Raw genomic sequence first — 18,231 nt, 5'->3', positions numbered from 1 at the left:
ATTTAATCAGTACATTTATTGACCAGTTAAAAATGTGCACAATCGGGATTCAGTCAGATGAGAACTCCTCAGTAAATCAGATTGTGAGTATGATCATCTGTTAGAAATGTTATTCTTTTAGTTATTTAGGGATATAGTGCAGGTTGGCCCTTCCAGCCCTCTGAGCTGCACTGACAAACCCTGACAACCCAGATTTAACCCTAATCTAGTCATAGGACATTTTACAATGACCAATTAGCTTACCCAGTATGTCTCTGGACTGTGGGAGGAAACACGGACCCAGAGAAAACCCACGTGTTCCACATGGAGGGAGTTCAGAGACTCCTCACAGAGGACGATGGGATTGACCTCTGAACTCCGAACTGTAATAGCGTCGCACTAACCGCTGCCTACCATGGCAGCGCACCTCCACAAACATTCCAAATCACTCCTCAGCTCTCCTGTGATCCAGCTTGGTGTATTGTAACCATAGCTCCCATTCCAAAGCAACAAACAATCCGCTGAAGAAACTCAGTGGGTCGGAAACTTCTCTGGTAGCAAAAAGCACCGTTTTTGACTCTGTTGCAGAGTTTTGACCTGAAGCATCAATAGTTTCCGTCCTTTCGCCCGGTCTGCTGAGTTCTTCCAGCAGACAGTGTGCTCCTGCAGATTCCCACATCTGCAATCAATGTTCATGCCGGTTGGGCTGGAGGCTACCTGGATGAAATGAGAGGTGATGCTCCTCCACCCTGAGTTTGGCCTCATCGTGGCAGGAGAGGAGCCATGGACTGACATGGAATGGGGAATCGAATTGAAATGGATGACCACCGGGAGATCCTGTCTTTTGTGGCAGACAAGAGTGAAGGTGCTCGATGAAGCAGTCCACCAGCCTGTGCTGGGTCTCACTGATATAAAGGAGGCCGCACCGGGAGCATGGGACATAGCAGGTGACCCCAACTGTGTCACCATTTTCAGGGAACCATGTGCGTGTTAGCCCATGATGTCTCCTCTTAAGAACACTCCCCTGGGCCTGATAGGTCCTGTTCAGGTTTAACCAGATCCGATCTTTGAGACCAGCCTAGTAGGCAGGACCAGACCAAGGGCCTTCCCAAGGTACTTATAGACAATGTTTACCCCCTGCCCCATCAATCCTCTTGGTCAACTGTTCGACAACTCAATCAAATTGTGAGACATAATTACCCATTGAGAAAGTCACGCTGACTATCCCTATTCAGTCCTTGCTTTTCCATGTGCAAATTAGGTTTGAGAGGGATAATAATTCAGCCATAACTGAGTGGCGGAGCAGGCTAGATGGGCTGAATGGCCTAATTCTGCTCCTGTGTTTTATAATCTTATAAAATCGCCTCCAATAACATTGCCACCAATGATGTCAGGCTCACTAGCCTGTAGTTCCCTGAAATGTCCTTGCAGTCCTTAAATAAAGGCGTAACATTAAATTCTCCCGCAGTCTTCTGGTACATCACCTGTAGCTGATATCTCTGGCAGGGCCCAGCAATTTCTCAGACACAATTGTAAAGCCTCAAGATTTCTGCTCCGTTAATGCACTTCAATTCTGCCAAAGCAATATGTTCCACCAGGTCACTACACTGTTTCCTGAACTGATTCTCTTCCATGACCCACTCCATAATGAATTGTTCATTTAAGACATCTCCTGCCTCCTGTGGCTCCACTGAACCTTAAAAGGGCCTACTCTCTCTCCTTAGTTACCCTTTCGCTCCTGATAGAGCTGCAGAATCTTTCAGATACTCTTTTATCTTATCTGCAAGGGATATCTCATGTCTCATGTTTTTGCTCTCCCAGCTTGCTTCTTTAAAGATTAAAGATCAGCTTTATTTATCACACGTACATTAAAGATTCAAGGTACTTCCATTTAAGATTGGCACTACCAAACACATGCAACAGCTCACTGGTAGTTAGAAAAGCAAGCAATTCAAGCAAAACACCTTTTCTGAGATAAATTGTGTTAAATTATTACCGCAAACCGTGAGGGGGTGAGCTATGGTGAGGTGAGTTTGGGGGTGAGCTGGGCTGATGTTTTTGCAGAATCGATGCAGATGGGGTCAGCCATTTGGAGAGGGGCAGTGGACTTCCGATGCCCGTACAACCGGCCGGTGCGAATTGGATTGTTCTGGACGCCGAGAGGTGAAGTGGAGGCAAAGGAAATTCGGTACCGATACAACCAGCCCAGGTGTGAGGTTGGATCACTCTAGGTGCCAAGCTGAATTGAAGAGCTTCAGAGCAGGTTTGGGCTGGGTGGCGAAATCTAGGCCTGGAGCAAGTCGCTAGGTGGTGTGGTCTAGGCCCCGAGCCCTTCGCAGTAGCCAGGTCCCAGTGCGAGGTGCAATCCGCTGTTTAGACAGTTCAAACGCTGGCCCGGATCAGGGGCGAGAACTGATTTCACTTACCGTCTGCGATGTTCACTCCTCTCTTTAGGGTGCTGCAGCCTTTCACTCTTCCGTTGCTTGGTCAACTTAAACGCCTGCCCAGATGGACTGAAAAGTCAGGGTGTCAGGATCTGAGGCGACAGCCGATTTCACTCGTTCTCTGCGATGGTCACTCCTCTCTTTAGGGCGCTGAGACTATGAAGACTGCCCCAACTGTTGTGCTCCATGCCTGCTAATATGATCAATTGAATTGGATTGACTTTATTTCTTGCATCCTTCACATACATGGGGAGTAAAAATCTTTACATTACATCTAGCTGATAAGCGAGGCTTTGGGCCTACTCCGGGCTTCAGATCTGAGGACCTGGTTTTGGTTTGGGATGCTGTTGTTCGCTTCGATTGTTTTCATGATTTGTGCTTATTTTCCTTCACTTGCACATCGAGTGTTGGTCTTTTATTTTTATTTTCTTAATTGGGTTCTTTAGTGTTTCTTGCTTTGTGGCTGCCCGTAAGCGAATAAATCTCAAGGTTGTGTAACTTATACATTCTTTGATAATAAATGTACTTTGAACCTGTGAATGACCAACACAGTCCAAGGACGCACTGGCTACAGCCTGCAAGTGTTGCTACGCTTTCCGTGCCAAACTAGCAGGCCCACACATTCTAACATTAACTCGTATGCTTTTGGAATCTGAGAGGAAACTCGAGCACCCAAAGGAAAACTACACAGTCACAGAGAGGTCATACAAAGTCCTTACGAGCAACGGCAGAGTTGGAACCCAATCAGTGATAATAGCATCCTAGTGTAATGCTAACCACTGCACTACTCTGCCACCCGTATTCTTAAGTGTACTTAAAGTTCAAAGTTAATCTATTATCATGATCATTATGTGCTGTGTCGTATGATGTAGGCGATCATGGTCTTTCCATGACCATGATTGTTCTTGGCAAGTTACAGAAGTGGTTTGCCATTGCCACCTTCTGGGCAGTGTCTTTACAAGACGGGTGACCCCGGCCATGATCATTACTCTTCAGAGACCGTCTGCCTGGCATCGGTGTGGCATAACCAGGATTTGTGATACGCACCAGCTGGTCATACAACCATCCACCACCTGCACCCATGGCTTCACGTGACCCTGATCGGGGTCAAAGCAGATGCCATACCTTGTCCAAGAGTGACCTGCAGACTACCGAAGGGAAGGAGCACCTTACACCTCCTTTGGTAGAGACATATTTCCACCCTGCCGTTCAAAAGTACATATGTATGTCATCATATATTAGGCTGAGATAGTATATTGCATCCTACATCTGCTGCACTCCTCAAGGGATCCGCTTGGTCCTAGCTACACAGATCTAAAATACATCACCATCTTTTTCCTTGAGCACACCTACACTATCTCTACCAGGCAGAGTTCCCCTATCCTGTCCAGCCTTCCCCTTCACTCTAAAAGGAACTTGTTGGACCACCTCTCTCTTTTAATAACCTCCCAATTGCCAGAGATCCTGTTACCTGCTAACAGCCTTTCCTAGCTGATCTGTGCAAATTCAAATCTAATGCCATCAAAGTTATCTTGCCCCATTTCGGTAATTTAACGTATCGCCCAGTGTTATCTTTCCCTATGACTATTTTAAACTAATAGAATTATGGTCATTTTTCCAAAGTGCCCTTCCTCCAACAGACAAATCAGCCTCATTTCAAGTCATACAGCAATACAGTATGACACAGGCCCTTCTGCCCAACTAGTCTATGCTGAGCATCCAGCCAGTCCCAATTTCCTGCATTCGGCCCATATCTTCCCCAGGTCCCATCCCTCCACGTACTTACCCAATTGCTTCTCAAATTATATTGTTGTTCCTGCCTCAACTGCTTCCACTGGCAGCTCATTCCATATACTCACCACCCTCTCTGTCCCTTTTGAGCCTCTCCCCTCTCACTAGGTTAAAAAACAGATTCTACTCCTCAACCATCAGGCTCTTGAATAAAAGGGGATAACTACACTCTCTTGCCCCATCACTGAGATGTTCCCACAGCCAATGATCTCACTTTAAGGACACTTTATCTCATTATCTCATGTTCTCATTATTTATTGCATTTGCACAGTTTATTGTCTTCTGCATTCTAGTTGACCTCTCACTGATCTTGTTATACTGTCGTTACTATTCTATAGATTTGCTATATGCCCAGAAGAATATAAGTCTCAGGGTTGTATATGGTGACATTTGATAATAAATATTTACTTTGAACTTTGAGCTAAATCTGATCCCCCTAGTTTTGTACTTTCCTCTCCTGGGGAAAAGACTGCTTCCAGCCACCTTATCGATGCCTCTCCTAATTGTGAACATTTCAATAAGATGGCTCCTCGTCCACCACTTTCCAAGGAATAAGAACCTCACCTGGCCAACCTCTCCCTGTTACTCGGGCCCTCTAGTCCCGGCAACATCCTCGTAAATCTCCTCGGCACTGCACATTTCCCAAAAGGGGGTTACGTGTAAACACTTTGCACATTGTTTCAGAAAACCTTCCTGCATACACTTAACACAATGGCAGTCCCAGTCAATACTAGGGAAGTTAAAATCACTATTATTACAACCCTCATGTTCCTACACCCTTTCTGTGATATTCCAACAGATTTTCTCCTCTAATTCCACTGACAATTGGGAGCCCTACAGAATACCATTACGGTAATCACTCCTCTCTTATTTCGAAGTTCTTCCCTAGAGCTCAATGGGAAATTCCCCCTCGAATATCCACTCCTGATGATTCCCTGAACCCACCCTCCTCTCACACCTTAGTCATGCTGTAGCATCTGTAATGGAAACAGTGAACTACCAGCCCTGAACTCCCTCAACTGTGATTTCAAAAACAACTATATGGTCATAGTGTCATGTGCTAACCTATGCAAAGTTCATCTGCCTGGTCAGGCACCGTACGTTAAGTGCAGTTATACCTTGCTCCCTGTCCTGCCTAACAGGCTTAACTCATTTATCCACTGTTAGCTTTCGTTTCCCCTGTCTTCCACACAGCACTTCTTTGGTTTGGGCTCCACCCTCCTGCCAGACAAGTTTAAAGTCATCCGAGGTGATTGATTTGCCTTCCTTCCCGAACCCCCCCCCCACCCCACCACCTTCCCCCTCACCTGGTCTCACCTATCACCTTCTAACGTGTGCTTCTTCCCCTCCTCCCACCACCTTATTCTTGCTCCCTTCTTTCCAGTCCCAATGAAGGGTCTCAGCCTGAAACGTCGACTGTTTATTCCCCTCCATAGATGCTGTCTGACCTGCTGAGTGATAACCATATAACCATATAACAATTACAGCACGGAAACAGGCCACCTCGGCCCTTTTAGTCCATGCCGAACTCTTACTCTCACCTAGTTCCGCCAACCTGCACTCAGCCCATAACCCTCCATTCCTTTCCTGTCCATATAGCTGTCCAATTAACTTTAAACGACAACATCGAACCTGCCTCAACCACTTCTGCTGGAAGCTCGTTCCACACAGCTACCACTCTCTGAGTGAAGAAGTTCCCCCTCATGTTACCCCTAAACTTTTGCCCTTTAACTCTCAACTCATGTCCTCTTGTTTGAATCTCCCCCATTCTCAATGGAAAAAGCCTATCCACATCAACTCTATCTATCCCCCTCATAATTTTAAACACCTCTATCAAGTCCCCCCCTCAACCTTCTACACTCCAAAGAATAAAGGCCCAACTTGATCAACCTTTCTCTGTAACTTAGGTGATGAAACCCAGGTAACATTCTAGTAAACCTTCTCTGTACTCTCTCTATTTTGTTGACATCTTTCCTATAATTCGGTGACCAACACTGTACACAGTACTCCAAATTTCGCCTCACCAATGTCTTGTACAATTTCCTTCAGAATTTTGTGCATTTTTTCTCAAGATTACCAGATCTGCGGAATCTCATGTTTCTTGTTTGCCTTAATATCTCTCTTAAGGTCGACACAGCACAAAATGAATGAATGACTTTGTATCCAAGTAATTAACCCCTTCCACTAAATTCCATGGACAATATTCAGCAGAGAAATTAACGACAAATTTCACCTCCTATAAGACAATGATAATAAGACTGATTCTAAATGGAGCTTGTCAGATGTAGACAGCAGGATTAGAATCATTTCACATTTGCTCAAATTGCAATGTCTGTGGGTGTCCATATCTGCTCTGTCTTCCAGATGATGCTGTATCAAAATCCAGCTTCCAATCTGTAGACAGGAGATTCTGCAGATGCTGGAAATCTTGAGCAACTCACACAAAATCCTGGAGGAACTCAGCAAGTCAAGCTGCATCTATGGAGGAGTATAAAGAGTCGACGTTTCTAGCTGAGACTGGAAAGGAAGGGTGCAGAAGCAAGAATAAGAAGGTGGGGGGAGAGGAAGGAGTACGAGCTGACAGGTGATAGATGAGACAGATGGGGGAAAGATGGGTGGATGAGGGAGGGGAGATGAAGTAGGGAGCTGGAATGTAGTAAATGGAAGAGGTACAGGGCTGAAGAAGGAGGAATCTGATGGGAGAGGAGAGTGGACCACGGGACCAAAAGGAAGGTGGAAGGGTACCAGAGAAAGGCAATGGACAAATGAGGAGAAGAGAAGGGGTGAGAGGGGAGCCAGATGAAATGGAAGAATAGGGAAGGAGCAGAGGGGAAGAAATTACTAGAAGTTAGAGAAATTGATGTTCGTACCATCAGACTGGAGGCTACCCAGATGGAATGTGAGGTGTTGCTCCTCCTACCTGCGAGCGGCCTGACCATGGCAACAGAAGCTCTGTAATTCTGACTGCTGGAGCTCACTACCCCGACCTGCCCCTAGGTCCCTGGCTTCATTATACTTTATACTTTATTGTTGCCAAACAATTGATACTAGAGCGTACAATCATCACAGCGATATTTGATTCTGCGCTTCGCGCTCCCTGGAGTACAAATCAATAGTAAATATTAAAAATTTAAATTATAGACCATAAATAGAAAATAGAAAAGAGAAAGTAAGGTAGTGCAAAAACCCCGAGAGGCAGGTCCGGATATATGGTGGGTACAGCACAGATCCGGGTCAGGATCCGTTCAGCAGTCTTATCACAGTTGGAAAGAAGCTGTTCCCAAATCTGGCCGTACGAGTCTTCCAGCTCCTGAGCCTTCTCCCGGAGGGAAGAGGGACGAAATGTGTGTTGACTGGGTGGGTCGTATCCTTGATTATCCTGGCAGCACTGCAGAATAAGAAATCAAATCAGATACTGGATAAAAATGTGGCACCCAGCTTTGGGACCTCCATCAAGTAAGCTCCAGTAATGCTCCCTCCATTACCAAAGTGTGTCTGAGTCGACGCTGTGATTTGTTTGTATGACCATTTGCCTTCATAGAGTCAGTTTTGGATCCTTTCCCATCTTCCCACAATTAGCAGCTTTTTATCAAAACTGCTTCAAAGTTCCACTTGAAACCCTTTGATACCAGTGCGTTAACTAATGCAGAGTGGTCCCAGGAGATGGTTTAAGTGCAAATTATTACTTTCCTCAACTGCACCTAGTCAGGCACCAGTCAGCTGCTGTCCAAACTGAACTGATCGCTGCCTTCTACCCATGAGGAGGCAGAATTCTCTGTTGTTATGGCAACAGATAATTCTGCCTTCCACATGGGCTTTGCAGATAGCAGGCAGTCAACAGTGAAAGATGATAGCAAACAGCAAACTTATAATTGGGAGAGCAGTGACCTGACCTAAGCACCTTCTTCTCTCCGACACCACCCCCGCAACCCCAGTTATGACTGTGAGCTATTTTTGGTAGGTAAAATCCCATGACAACTTAACCACATATATTTCTTTTAAAAGCATTTCCAGAATGTGAAGTCCATGTCAGCTTATAATCACCAACAGCATCACCCACGCTCAGTGTGGCCACATTATTAGATACTCCTGTTCCTGATCAAGTGGCCACCAAGAGTATTTCTGCATGTCCGTGGTCTTCTGCTGCTGTAGCCCGTCCGCTTCAGGGTTTGATGTGTTGTGCGTTCAGAGATGCTCTTCCACACATCACCAGTGTAACGTGGGTTTACTTGAGCTACTCTCACATTCCTATCAGCTTGCAGCAGTCTGGACATTCTCCTCTGACCTCTCTCATTAACAAGGTGTTTCCACCCACAGAACTGCCGCCCACTAGGGTTTGCTTTTTGTTTTTCGTACCATTCTCTGTAAACTCTAGAGGCTGTTGTGTGTAAAAATCCCGAGATTGGCACCAACAATCGTCTTTCAGTCAAAGTCACTTAGATCACATTCTGATGTTTGATCTGAACAACAACTGAACCTCTTGACCATGTGGACATGCTTTCATGCGTTGAGTTGCTGCCACATGATTGGCTGATTAGATATTTGCATTAACGAGCGGATGTACAGTTGTATCTGACAAAGTGGGCACTGAGTGTGCAGTTCCTTTAAAAGCATTTTGAAATTAAAACATTTTGTAATAGCAGAAGTAGAATGTGAACTCCATATCAGCTTTTAACCACTAATAGTGTTATCTATTGGGAGCATTTGATGGCTCTGGGCCTGTACTCTCTGCAGTTTAGAACAATAACAGGGCATCTCATTGAAACCTATCAAATATTGAAAGGTCTGGATAGAGTCGATGTGGAGAGGATGTTTTCAATAGTGGGGAAAGTCTAGGACCAGAGGTCACAGCCTCAGAATAGGGGGACACCCTGTTAGAACGAAGGTCAGGAGGAATTTCTTTGGCCAGGTGAAGCTGAATCAGTGGAATTCATTGCCACAGGCGGCTTCCACTGTATTTAAGGCAGAGGGTGACAGATTCTCGACTAGTCAGGGTGTGAAAGGTTATGGGGAGAAGACAGGAGAATGGATTGGCCATGATGAATTGTCAGAGCAGACTCGACAGGCTAAATGGCCTCATTCTAGTCCTATATTTTATGGTCTTACAGTCTATGTGATTGTCATTGAGGCTTGGTTCTGAGTGTCCTGCCCCAACTCTCATTACCTTCATTAACAGAAGCTCTGAATCCTGCATTCTGTCAACATCAGTAACGGAAAGAAAAAAAAAGAAAGATTAGCTTTATTTGTCACATGTACAGCAAGTGAAATGTGTTGTGTTGCATCAGGGGCCAAGGATGAACCGGTGCCACCACACTAACACAGCGTGCCCACAACCTAATGTCGCTAACCCGTATGTTTTCTCGGAATGTGGGAGGAAATCCACATGGTCACTGGGGGAACGTGCAAACCCCTTAGAGACAGCAGAGGGAATTGAACCCTGATCAGTGATCACTGTAAAATGATGAGCTACTGTGCTGCCCCGCCCTCTTGCAAATAGGGATTCACCTCGCTGTGAGAAAGGAACAGAGGGGAAGTGGGAGGAAATTACTATGTTATGTAAACAATAAAGTAGATCAGTCAGACTCCATGGTTTGTGAACATGGAATGTAGAACATTCCAGTACAACCCCTACAGCCCACAATGTTATTCATTCATTACGTACAGTGTCATCTGACGCGGGCGATCACAGTCTCATGACCATGATTGTTCTAGGCAATCTTTTCTACAGAAGTGGCTTACCATTTCCTCCACCTGGGCAGTGACTTTACAAGACTCTTTCAGAGATTGTCTGCCTGGCGTCAATGGTCACATAACCAGGACTTGTGATCTGCACCGGCTGCTCGTACGACCATCCATCACCTCTTCCCATGGCTTCACCTGACCCTGATCAGGGGGCTAAGCAGGTGCTACGCCTTGGCCAACGGTGACCTGCAGGCTATCGGAGGGAAAGAGTGCTTTACGCTTCCTTTGGTAGAGACATATGTCCACCCCGCCACCCTAATACCACCCCACAACCACAATGTTGTGTCGCCCTTTTAACCTACTCCAAGACCAACCTAACCCTTCCCTCACACATAACCCTCCACTTCACTTTCATCCATGTGTCTATCTAAGTGTCCCTAATATATCTGCCTTTACCACACAGCTGCTGACAGGGCTTTCCACATACTTACCACTCTGAGTGTAAACACACCTCTGCCACCTCCCCCTAAACCTATCTCCACTCACCTTGAAAGGACGTCCTCTGGTATTAACCAACCTGAAGCTGGATTTATTTTTTAAATTTTGAGTCATTTATATAACTGGTGCTTTGCACAGTGGTTACTGTATGTAGATAGTGCCAAGGTGCAATCTCTGTTGAGTCTGTTTACTGAGAGTTTGTAGATCTCCCAGACCTGTGTGGTGAGGCAGGCAAATTTCCTGATGCACACGTCAATTCCTGAATCTAAGGAGGGGTTATCGCCGATGATGGACCCCAGGTCTGTGAACTGATAAACAACATCCAGTCTGTAGTCGTATATCCAGTAATGCGTCCACATCTTGTCCCAAGTCTTTTTTCTTTTTCAGATTAATAGTCAGACCAATTTCCTTGCAGGCCTGATTCCTATCAAGCTCTGAAGGTGCTGCAGAGTGTGGGTTGTAACTGCTGCATTCTCTGCAAGCAGCACGTCTCTGATCAAAACCTCATGCACTTTGGTTCTTCTCTTCTGGGCGGGTGAGGTTAAAAAGCATCAGAAATCGGAATCAGGTTTATTATCACTGGCATGTGTCTTGAAATTTGTTAACTCAGCATGCCATCTGATCGAGTGTGGAGGTGGATCCCCTCTGTTGTGGTGCCAAATGCATGCCTCAGGAGAAGAGCAAAGAAGATCCCAAAGAACGTTGGGACGGGAACACAGCCTTGCCTAACACTGGAGCCCTTTGACATACGCGGCAAAGAACTGCCATTGTACTGCAGAGTCCCCTTCATGTTGTTGTGGAAGGATGTGATCATGCTTTGTAGTTTTGGTGGGCAGCCTACCTTAGAGAGAATCTGAAAGAGCCTGTCTCTGCTGCCCAAGTCAAATGCCTTGGTGAGTTCATTGAACATGACATAAAAGGGCTTATTTTGGTCGCTGCACTTCTCTTGGAGTTGGTGGGGAGAGAAAATCATGTCTACAGTTGACCTTCCAGCACAGAAGCCAAACTATGACTCTGGGTAGACACATTCAGCCAATCTCTGTGGACAAAGAAGACTTTGCCAACAACACTCAAGAGGGTGATGCCCCTGTCGTTGTTACAGTTGCCTCCCTCGCCTTTGTTTTTTGTAGAGGGAAGTGGTCTTGGCATCCCTCATATTCTGTGGTACAGCCCCTACCTGCTAGCACTGACTGAGGATTTCATGCAGTGGGTGCAGTAGGGTGGTCATGCAGAGCTTGATCAGGTCTGGGGGAATCCCATCAGTGCCCGGCGCCTTCCCCGATGGCCTTGCTGAGCCCCTCGAGGGTCGGCTCCGCATCCTGTCCTTCCATTGTCGGCAGGCGCTCAAAGGTGTCCGGCGCTGTGGTGACTATAGTGGAGCAGAGGTCAGAGTGCTCCATTTGAAGGTTGCAAAACTATTATTGTGCAATATATCGTTCAGATCACATGATGGCGCCATCTTCAACTTTAGCTCCGCACTACAGTAATTCCCAACACTTGCAGTCAGCGATTTTCTCCCTCCAGCCCCACCCCCGACCGGCCCTAAGGTTGTAAAATCCTCCTCCAGTGCCCCTGCTTTTACTTGGTTCACTTCCTCCTCCCGCCAGTGCCTTTTTGTGACAGCCACACATCGCAAGTGAAACTGATCCGGGGCTCTGTCACGACACGACACCACAGCAGACTTGGTGCTTTGAGTTTCACCGTTTGCTGTCTGGCCCACTGCGAGAGGAAGGGGAAGCAGCCGGGTTCGGCGGACGGAGGGGAATACCAGTCCTGGTTGTGTTCCAGCAAGGAGACTGCTGAAGATGAGAAAGTCGCTAGTGCTTATCCCAATACTTCTGGCTTTGCACTCCGTCTGTAGCCAGCTCGAGTATTCTTTCGAAGGTAAGAGGTTTCTTTGAAACCTCAGAGACAAGACTGCGATTTCTGTTGGTGCCGGAGCGTTCGGGAAGCCGGCATGACTCCTGTGGTAAACTGTACGCGGTGAGGCAGCTCGCCGTGCAGAAACTTGTGCCCTAAGATCTTTCGATTGGGGACGCGCGTTTAACACTGTAAATCGCGGTCTGGAAATCACAGTCTGGGAGCGTGTTGGAAGCAAGAAGTCTGAAAAAAAAAAGTGGTAGAAATCCGCGTGAAAAGGAAATGGGTGTAGGGGTTAGAGCGGAGTAGGATTAATTAGAGCAACGCACACAAAATGCCGAAAGAACCCGGAGTCTACAGCATCTGCAGAATTTCTCGTGTTAGGGTTTAATTGCAGAGCTCTTTCAAAAAGCCAGGGCAAATACAATAGGCAAAATCAGTTCCTGGTCTACTCGATTCTGAGGTTTGAAATTATAAAAACTGTATCTGTTCAAATCATTTGGCATTAAGCCAAGCTCAGAGATCACTCCTGGCGCGACAAATTCCAATGGCGAGAAGTTGCGGGGTAGGGGGACTTGGCGGAGATGGAGCTATGGATCTGTTGCAGTGATAGTCGACGTTGTTACCCCGCATCAGGATTACCGACTAGACTCACAAGTATTTTACCGGCATGAATCTCAAACTTCCTTGTACCAGATCCCCTTCCATCTAACTAATCGCCCTTTCATAAACAGAGGAGATTTTGCAGATGCTGGGAATCCAGAGCAGCGCATGCTAAATGCCGAGGGAGCTCAGCAGTTCGGGCAGCGTCTATGATGGGGAATAAACAGTCGACGTTTCGGCCTGAGACCCTTCATCGGGGCTGGAAAGGAATGGGGAAGAAGCCAGAAATCGTTCTTTCTTCCGCCACTCTTTCTAATGGACGCACAAAAGAAAAAAATTGCATTGATTTTGCATCGTACGTGTCCCCTTCAAAGTTACACGTGCGTCATCATATACAACTCTGAGATTCATTTTCTTGCGGGCATACTTAATAAATCTATGATAGAATAATTATCATAACAGAATCAATGAAAGAGCAGACCAGTTTGGGCGTTCAACCAGTGTGCAAAAGACAACAAACTACAAATACAAAAAAGAAAGAAAGAATAGTAATAAAAAAGCAATAAATATTGAGAACATGAGATGAAAGTTCTTGAAAGTGAGTTCATAGGTTGTGGGAACATTTCAGTGATGAGTCAAGTGAGGTTGAGTGAAGTTATTCCCTCCCGTTGAAGAGCCTGCTGGTTGAGGGTAGTAACTGTTCCTGATCCTGGTGGTGTGAGTCCTGAGGCTCCTGTACCTTCTTCCTGATGGCAGCAGTGAGAAGAGAGCATGTCCTAGGTGGTGGGTCCCCAATGATGGTTCCTGCGGCAGTGTTTCATGTAGATGTCCTTAACCTTCTGGGAGTCTGGACTCCCAAGTCCCTCTGCACCTCTGATGTCTGAAACTTCTCCCCATTTAGGTAATAGTCCACACTTTTGTTCCTATTACCAAAATGTATTATCATACATTTCGCAACTCTGTATTCCCTCTGCCACTTTTTTTTTGCCCATTCCTCCATTTTGTCTAAGTTCTGCTGCAATCGCATTGCTTCCTCAGCACTACCTACCCCTCCACCTATCTTCGTATTATCCGCCACAAAGCCATCAATTCCATTATCCAAATAATTGACAAACAATGTGAGAAATAGCGGTCCCAATACTGACCCCTGAGGAACATCACTAGTCACCATCAGCCAATCGGAAGAGGCCCCCTTTTATTCCCACTCGCTGCCTCCTGCCTGTCAGCCATTCCTTTATCCATGCCAGTATCTTGCCTGTAATGCCACAGGATTTTATCTTGTTAAGAAGCCTCGTGTGTTGCACCTTATCATATGCCTTCTGAAAATCCAAGTAAATGTCATCCACTGCCTCTCCTTTGTCCACCCTGCTTGGTACTTCCTTGAAGAACTGTAACAGATTTGTCAGGTTTCCTGGATACATGGAGACAGCCGAACAAGGAGGCGGCCCTCTGGGGCCCAGGTGCATAACATACATTCAAAATAGTGAGACAGAGAAGAAAAACACACACACATCATTTGTTACATAAGATATCACATGATTAGTCCAAGTCTCTGAGCGACATGCAAATTGACGGTACAGCTCCTGACAATCCAGCCTGTCCTTCCACCTATCGAACATTGGAGGGCAGCACTGACGGGAGAGGTCGGCTCCCAACTGAGCACGGATTCCACACTTCACTGCCTCCAGTGTCGTCTCACCTGGTCTGCGGCAGGCCTTGACCATGCTACAACCAAGACCACGCTGCTGCCTCGTTGCCTTTCTCTCTCCACCAAAGAAGGGAAACAGGCCTGCGACATCTCACATTATCAGTGTCCAGTAGGGTCTTGCGATCACAAGAGGAACGTCCGAGTCAGTCACAGTTTACACTGCGCGCTGCTTTTGCCTGCTGACTCCTTCTCCCAGCCGACTGGCACCTCTCCTTTTCCCGGCCGACCGCCCCCCTTCTCCCAACCCATCCCCAGCCAACCGCCAGCTTCTCCTTCTCCCAGCCGACTGGTACCTCTCCTTCTCCCAGCCGACTGGTACCTCTCCTTCTCCCAACCCATCCCCTGCCAACCGCCAGCTTCTCCTTCTCCCAGCCGTCCGCCCCCTCTCCTTCTCCCGGCCGACCGCCCCCTCTCCTTCTCCTGGCTGACCACCCCCTCTCCTTCTCCCGGCCAACCGTCCCCTCCTTCTCCCGGCCGACTGCCCCCTCTCCTTCTCCCAACCCATCCCCAGCCACTTCTCCTCCCAGCCAACCGCCAGCTTCTCCTTCTCCCGGCCGACCACCCCCTCTCCTTCTCCCGGCCAAACGCCCCCTCTCCTTCTCCCGGCTGACCGCCCCCTCTCCTTCTCCCAGCTGACCGCCCCCTCTCCTTCTCCCAGCTGACCGCCTCCTCTCCTTCTCCCGACTAACCGCCACCTCTCCTTCTCCCGGCCAACCGTCCCCTCCTTCTCCCGGCCGACTGCCCCCTCTCCTTCTCCCAGCCGTCCGCCCCCTCTCCTTCTCCCGGCTGACCGCCACCTCTCCTTCACCTAGTCGAGCACCAGCTTCTCTCTATCTGACTCGTCCGCTGGCTCCTTTGACAGCCCGGTCAGCAGTTCCAAACAAGAAACAGATCACTCATAAGACAAAGGGAAAAGTGATCTTTGCTTGGCCCCTAAGAGACCACTGCATTCAAACGAGCTGCCAATTTACCGGAAGTCCTAACCTATTCAACCTTTCCCTATAGCCAAAGTCCTCAAGTCCAGGCAACATCCTTGTATTGCTCTGTATTCTTTCAAATTTATTGAAATATTTCCTTTAGATAAGTGACCAGAATTGCATATAGTACTCCAAATTTGGCCTCACCAACTTTTGTACAATTTCAACATAGCTTCCCAACTCCTGTACTCAATGCCATGATTTATGAAGGCCAATGTGCCAAAAGTTCCCTTTATTTGATTGAAAGGGTCGGGGCGTCGGGCTGGTGGTGAGGGACGGGCTGGTGTTCCGCTCATTGCTCCCCGAGGTTGACTCGTCTGTGAGCTGAAATGAGGCAGTGGCCTACAACTAACAAGCTCCTGGACTGGCTGCAGCAATGAACTGGCTTTGTGGCTGTTCCTGAATTTTAGCTCTGATTGTTATTTGTTTACTTTTTAGCGTTTGTATTATTTGTTCTTTTTATTGCACATTGGGTGTTTGACTGTCTTTTTTCTGAGGGGGTTTTATTGGGTTTCTTTGTTTTGTGGCTGCCTGTAAGGAGACAAATATTAAAGTTGTATATTGGAATATTTGACTTTGATAATAAATGTACTTCGAACTTTCGAGTGATAGTGCAGAACAGACTCTTCCACCACCCAGCTATCCAACTATCTAACACCAGCCTAATCACAGGACAATGTACAATGACCAGTGACCCTACTAGCCACCTTTGGACGGTGGGAGGACACCAGAGCACCAGGAGGAAACCCACGTGGTCACAGTGAGAACTAAATGGAGGCGGAATTAGACTCCAAACTCCAGAACACCCTAAGCTGTGATGGCATCGTGCTAACGGCAACGCTATCGTGGCATTCATGACACTATCTTTCTGCATTGCCACTTTCAAGGAGTTATGGATCTGTATTTACAGATCATTTTGTTCTTTGGCAGACATCAAAGTCTATTGTTCACCGTGGGAGTCTTAACCCTGGTGACTGAAGGGCCTGTTCTGTAAGGTAATGGAACAGTTGGCTGCACTGAGAGTGTCAGAAATAACAGAGGGCATATATCATGTGGCTGAGGGTAGTAGGTGAAGTGATGCTTTAGTTTCAACTTCAGACTGTCTGCCTAAGTGAATTCTGCTTGTGCTGCTGCTCACTGATTGGATGCTGTCCAACTCATTGACGCTGAAACACATTGCACTGTATGTTATCACGTACACGTGACAAGTACATCTGAAACTGTATCTGAGTGAAGAGATATATTAAAGATTATCTTTGTTTAATCACGTGTGCATAAAATATACAGTGAAATGCATCATTTGCATCAATGGCCGGCACTGTCCAGGGATTGTTGTGGGGGCAGCCCGCAAGTGTCGCCAGGCCTCCAGCACCAACACACCACACCCTCAGCACACTGACCCTAACCGTACATCTTCGCTATGTTGGAGGAAACCCACGCGGTCACGTGCAGATTCCTTACGCGCCATCCGGGAATCGAACCCTGATTAGTGATCGCTGGTGTTGTAAGGCGGTTGTGCTAACTGTCACACTACGGTGCCAGCCACCAATAAATGGGGTTGAACAAGTAAGGTTAGGTAATTAGCAGAGTGTAGAAATGGCCAATTTTTTTTTATTTGTCTAGAAGGAAGTGTATAGAGAATGTTCCCAGGGGTACCTGCTAAAACCACTACATGTCTGAATATAGTGACTTAGAGTTGGGTGCTCAAAGCATATTTGCATATCATGAATAATTTGCACATTCCAATTTTGCATATTCATGATTAACTTGCTGATTAGACCACGCCTGCTATGGTGCGTGCAGATCTGATCATTTTGCAAAAGGAAGGATGCTATATCTCTGCTATAGAAAGGATGAGGATACCAGAAGTTTCTTCAGATAAATTGTGTCAAAGAGAGGCAGGAGTGGATATCAGACCACAGGAAAATGATGCTGGAGAGGTAGTAATGGGGCACAGTGAAATAGCAGAAGATTTGAATAAATGTTTTGCAACCGTCTTCACTGTGGAAGACACTAGCAGTGTGGTGAAAGTTCCAGGTGTCAGGCGTCATGAAGTGTGTGAAGTTACCATTACTAGGGAGAAGGTTCTTGGGAAACTGAAAGTAGATAAGTCACCTGGACCAGATGGTCTACACCCCAGGGTTCTGGAAGAGGTGGCTGAGGAGATTGTGGAGGCATTAGATCCTGGAATAGCTCCAGAAGACTGGAAGATTGCAAATGTCACTCCACTCTTCAAGAAGGGAGAGAGAGAGAGAGACAGAAGAAAGGAAATTATAGGCCAGTTAGTCTGACCTCAGTGATTGAGAAGATGTTGGAGTTGATTATTAAGGATGAGGTCTCAGGGTACCTGGAGGCACATGATAGAATAGGCCATAGTCAGCATGGTTTCCTCAAGGGAAAATCTTGCCTGACAAATCTGTTGGGATTCTTTTTACATTACATGTCAATAGTTTAGATGATGGAATTGATGGCTTTGTTGCAAAGTTTGCAGAAGATATGAAAATCGGTGGAGGGATAGATAGTTTTGAGGAAATAGAGAGGCTACAGAAGGACTTAGACAGATTAGGAGAATAGGAAAAGAAGTGACAGGTGGAATACAGTGTTGGGAAGTGTATGGTCATGTACTTTTGTCGACTAAATGAAAGGGTAGACTATTTCCTAAATGGAGAGAAAATTCAAAAATCTGAGA

General features: G+C 46.7%; 1 protein-coding gene and 1 long non-coding RNA gene across 2 annotated transcripts in view; one reads left to right on the top strand and one right to left on the bottom strand.

Moving 5' to 3' along the window:
• Positions 1-7,399: 7,399 nt before the first annotated feature.
• LOC134356016 (uncharacterized) lies at positions 7,400-10,549 on the bottom strand. Its single transcript, XR_010020262.1, has 3 exons — positions 10,443-10,549; positions 9,954-10,149; positions 7,400-7,602 (listed from the first exon to the last, which is right to left on the bottom strand). It is a non-coding gene; the product is annotated as an uncharacterized LOC134356016 (long non-coding RNA).
• A 1,361-nt stretch (positions 10,550-11,910) lies between these two features.
• Positions 11,911-18,231, top strand: part of ctsh (cathepsin H) — a 40,819-nt gene continuing 34,498 nt past the window's right edge. The window contains exon 1 of the mRNA XM_063066559.1: positions 11,911-12,278. Within this exon, the coding sequence (XP_062922629.1) occupies positions 12,200-12,278 (79 nt within the window). The 5' untranslated portion in view covers positions 11,911-12,199. The remainder of the gene's footprint in view (positions 12,279-18,231) is intronic.

Source organism: Mobula hypostoma, chromosome 13 (genome assembly GCF_963921235.1).
Source record: "Mobula hypostoma chromosome 13, sMobHyp1.1, whole genome shotgun sequence".
NCBI classification, from domain to species: domain Eukaryota; kingdom Metazoa; phylum Chordata; class Chondrichthyes; order Myliobatiformes; family Myliobatidae; genus Mobula; species Mobula hypostoma.
This window is presented reverse-complemented; position numbering and strand designations above follow the sequence as displayed.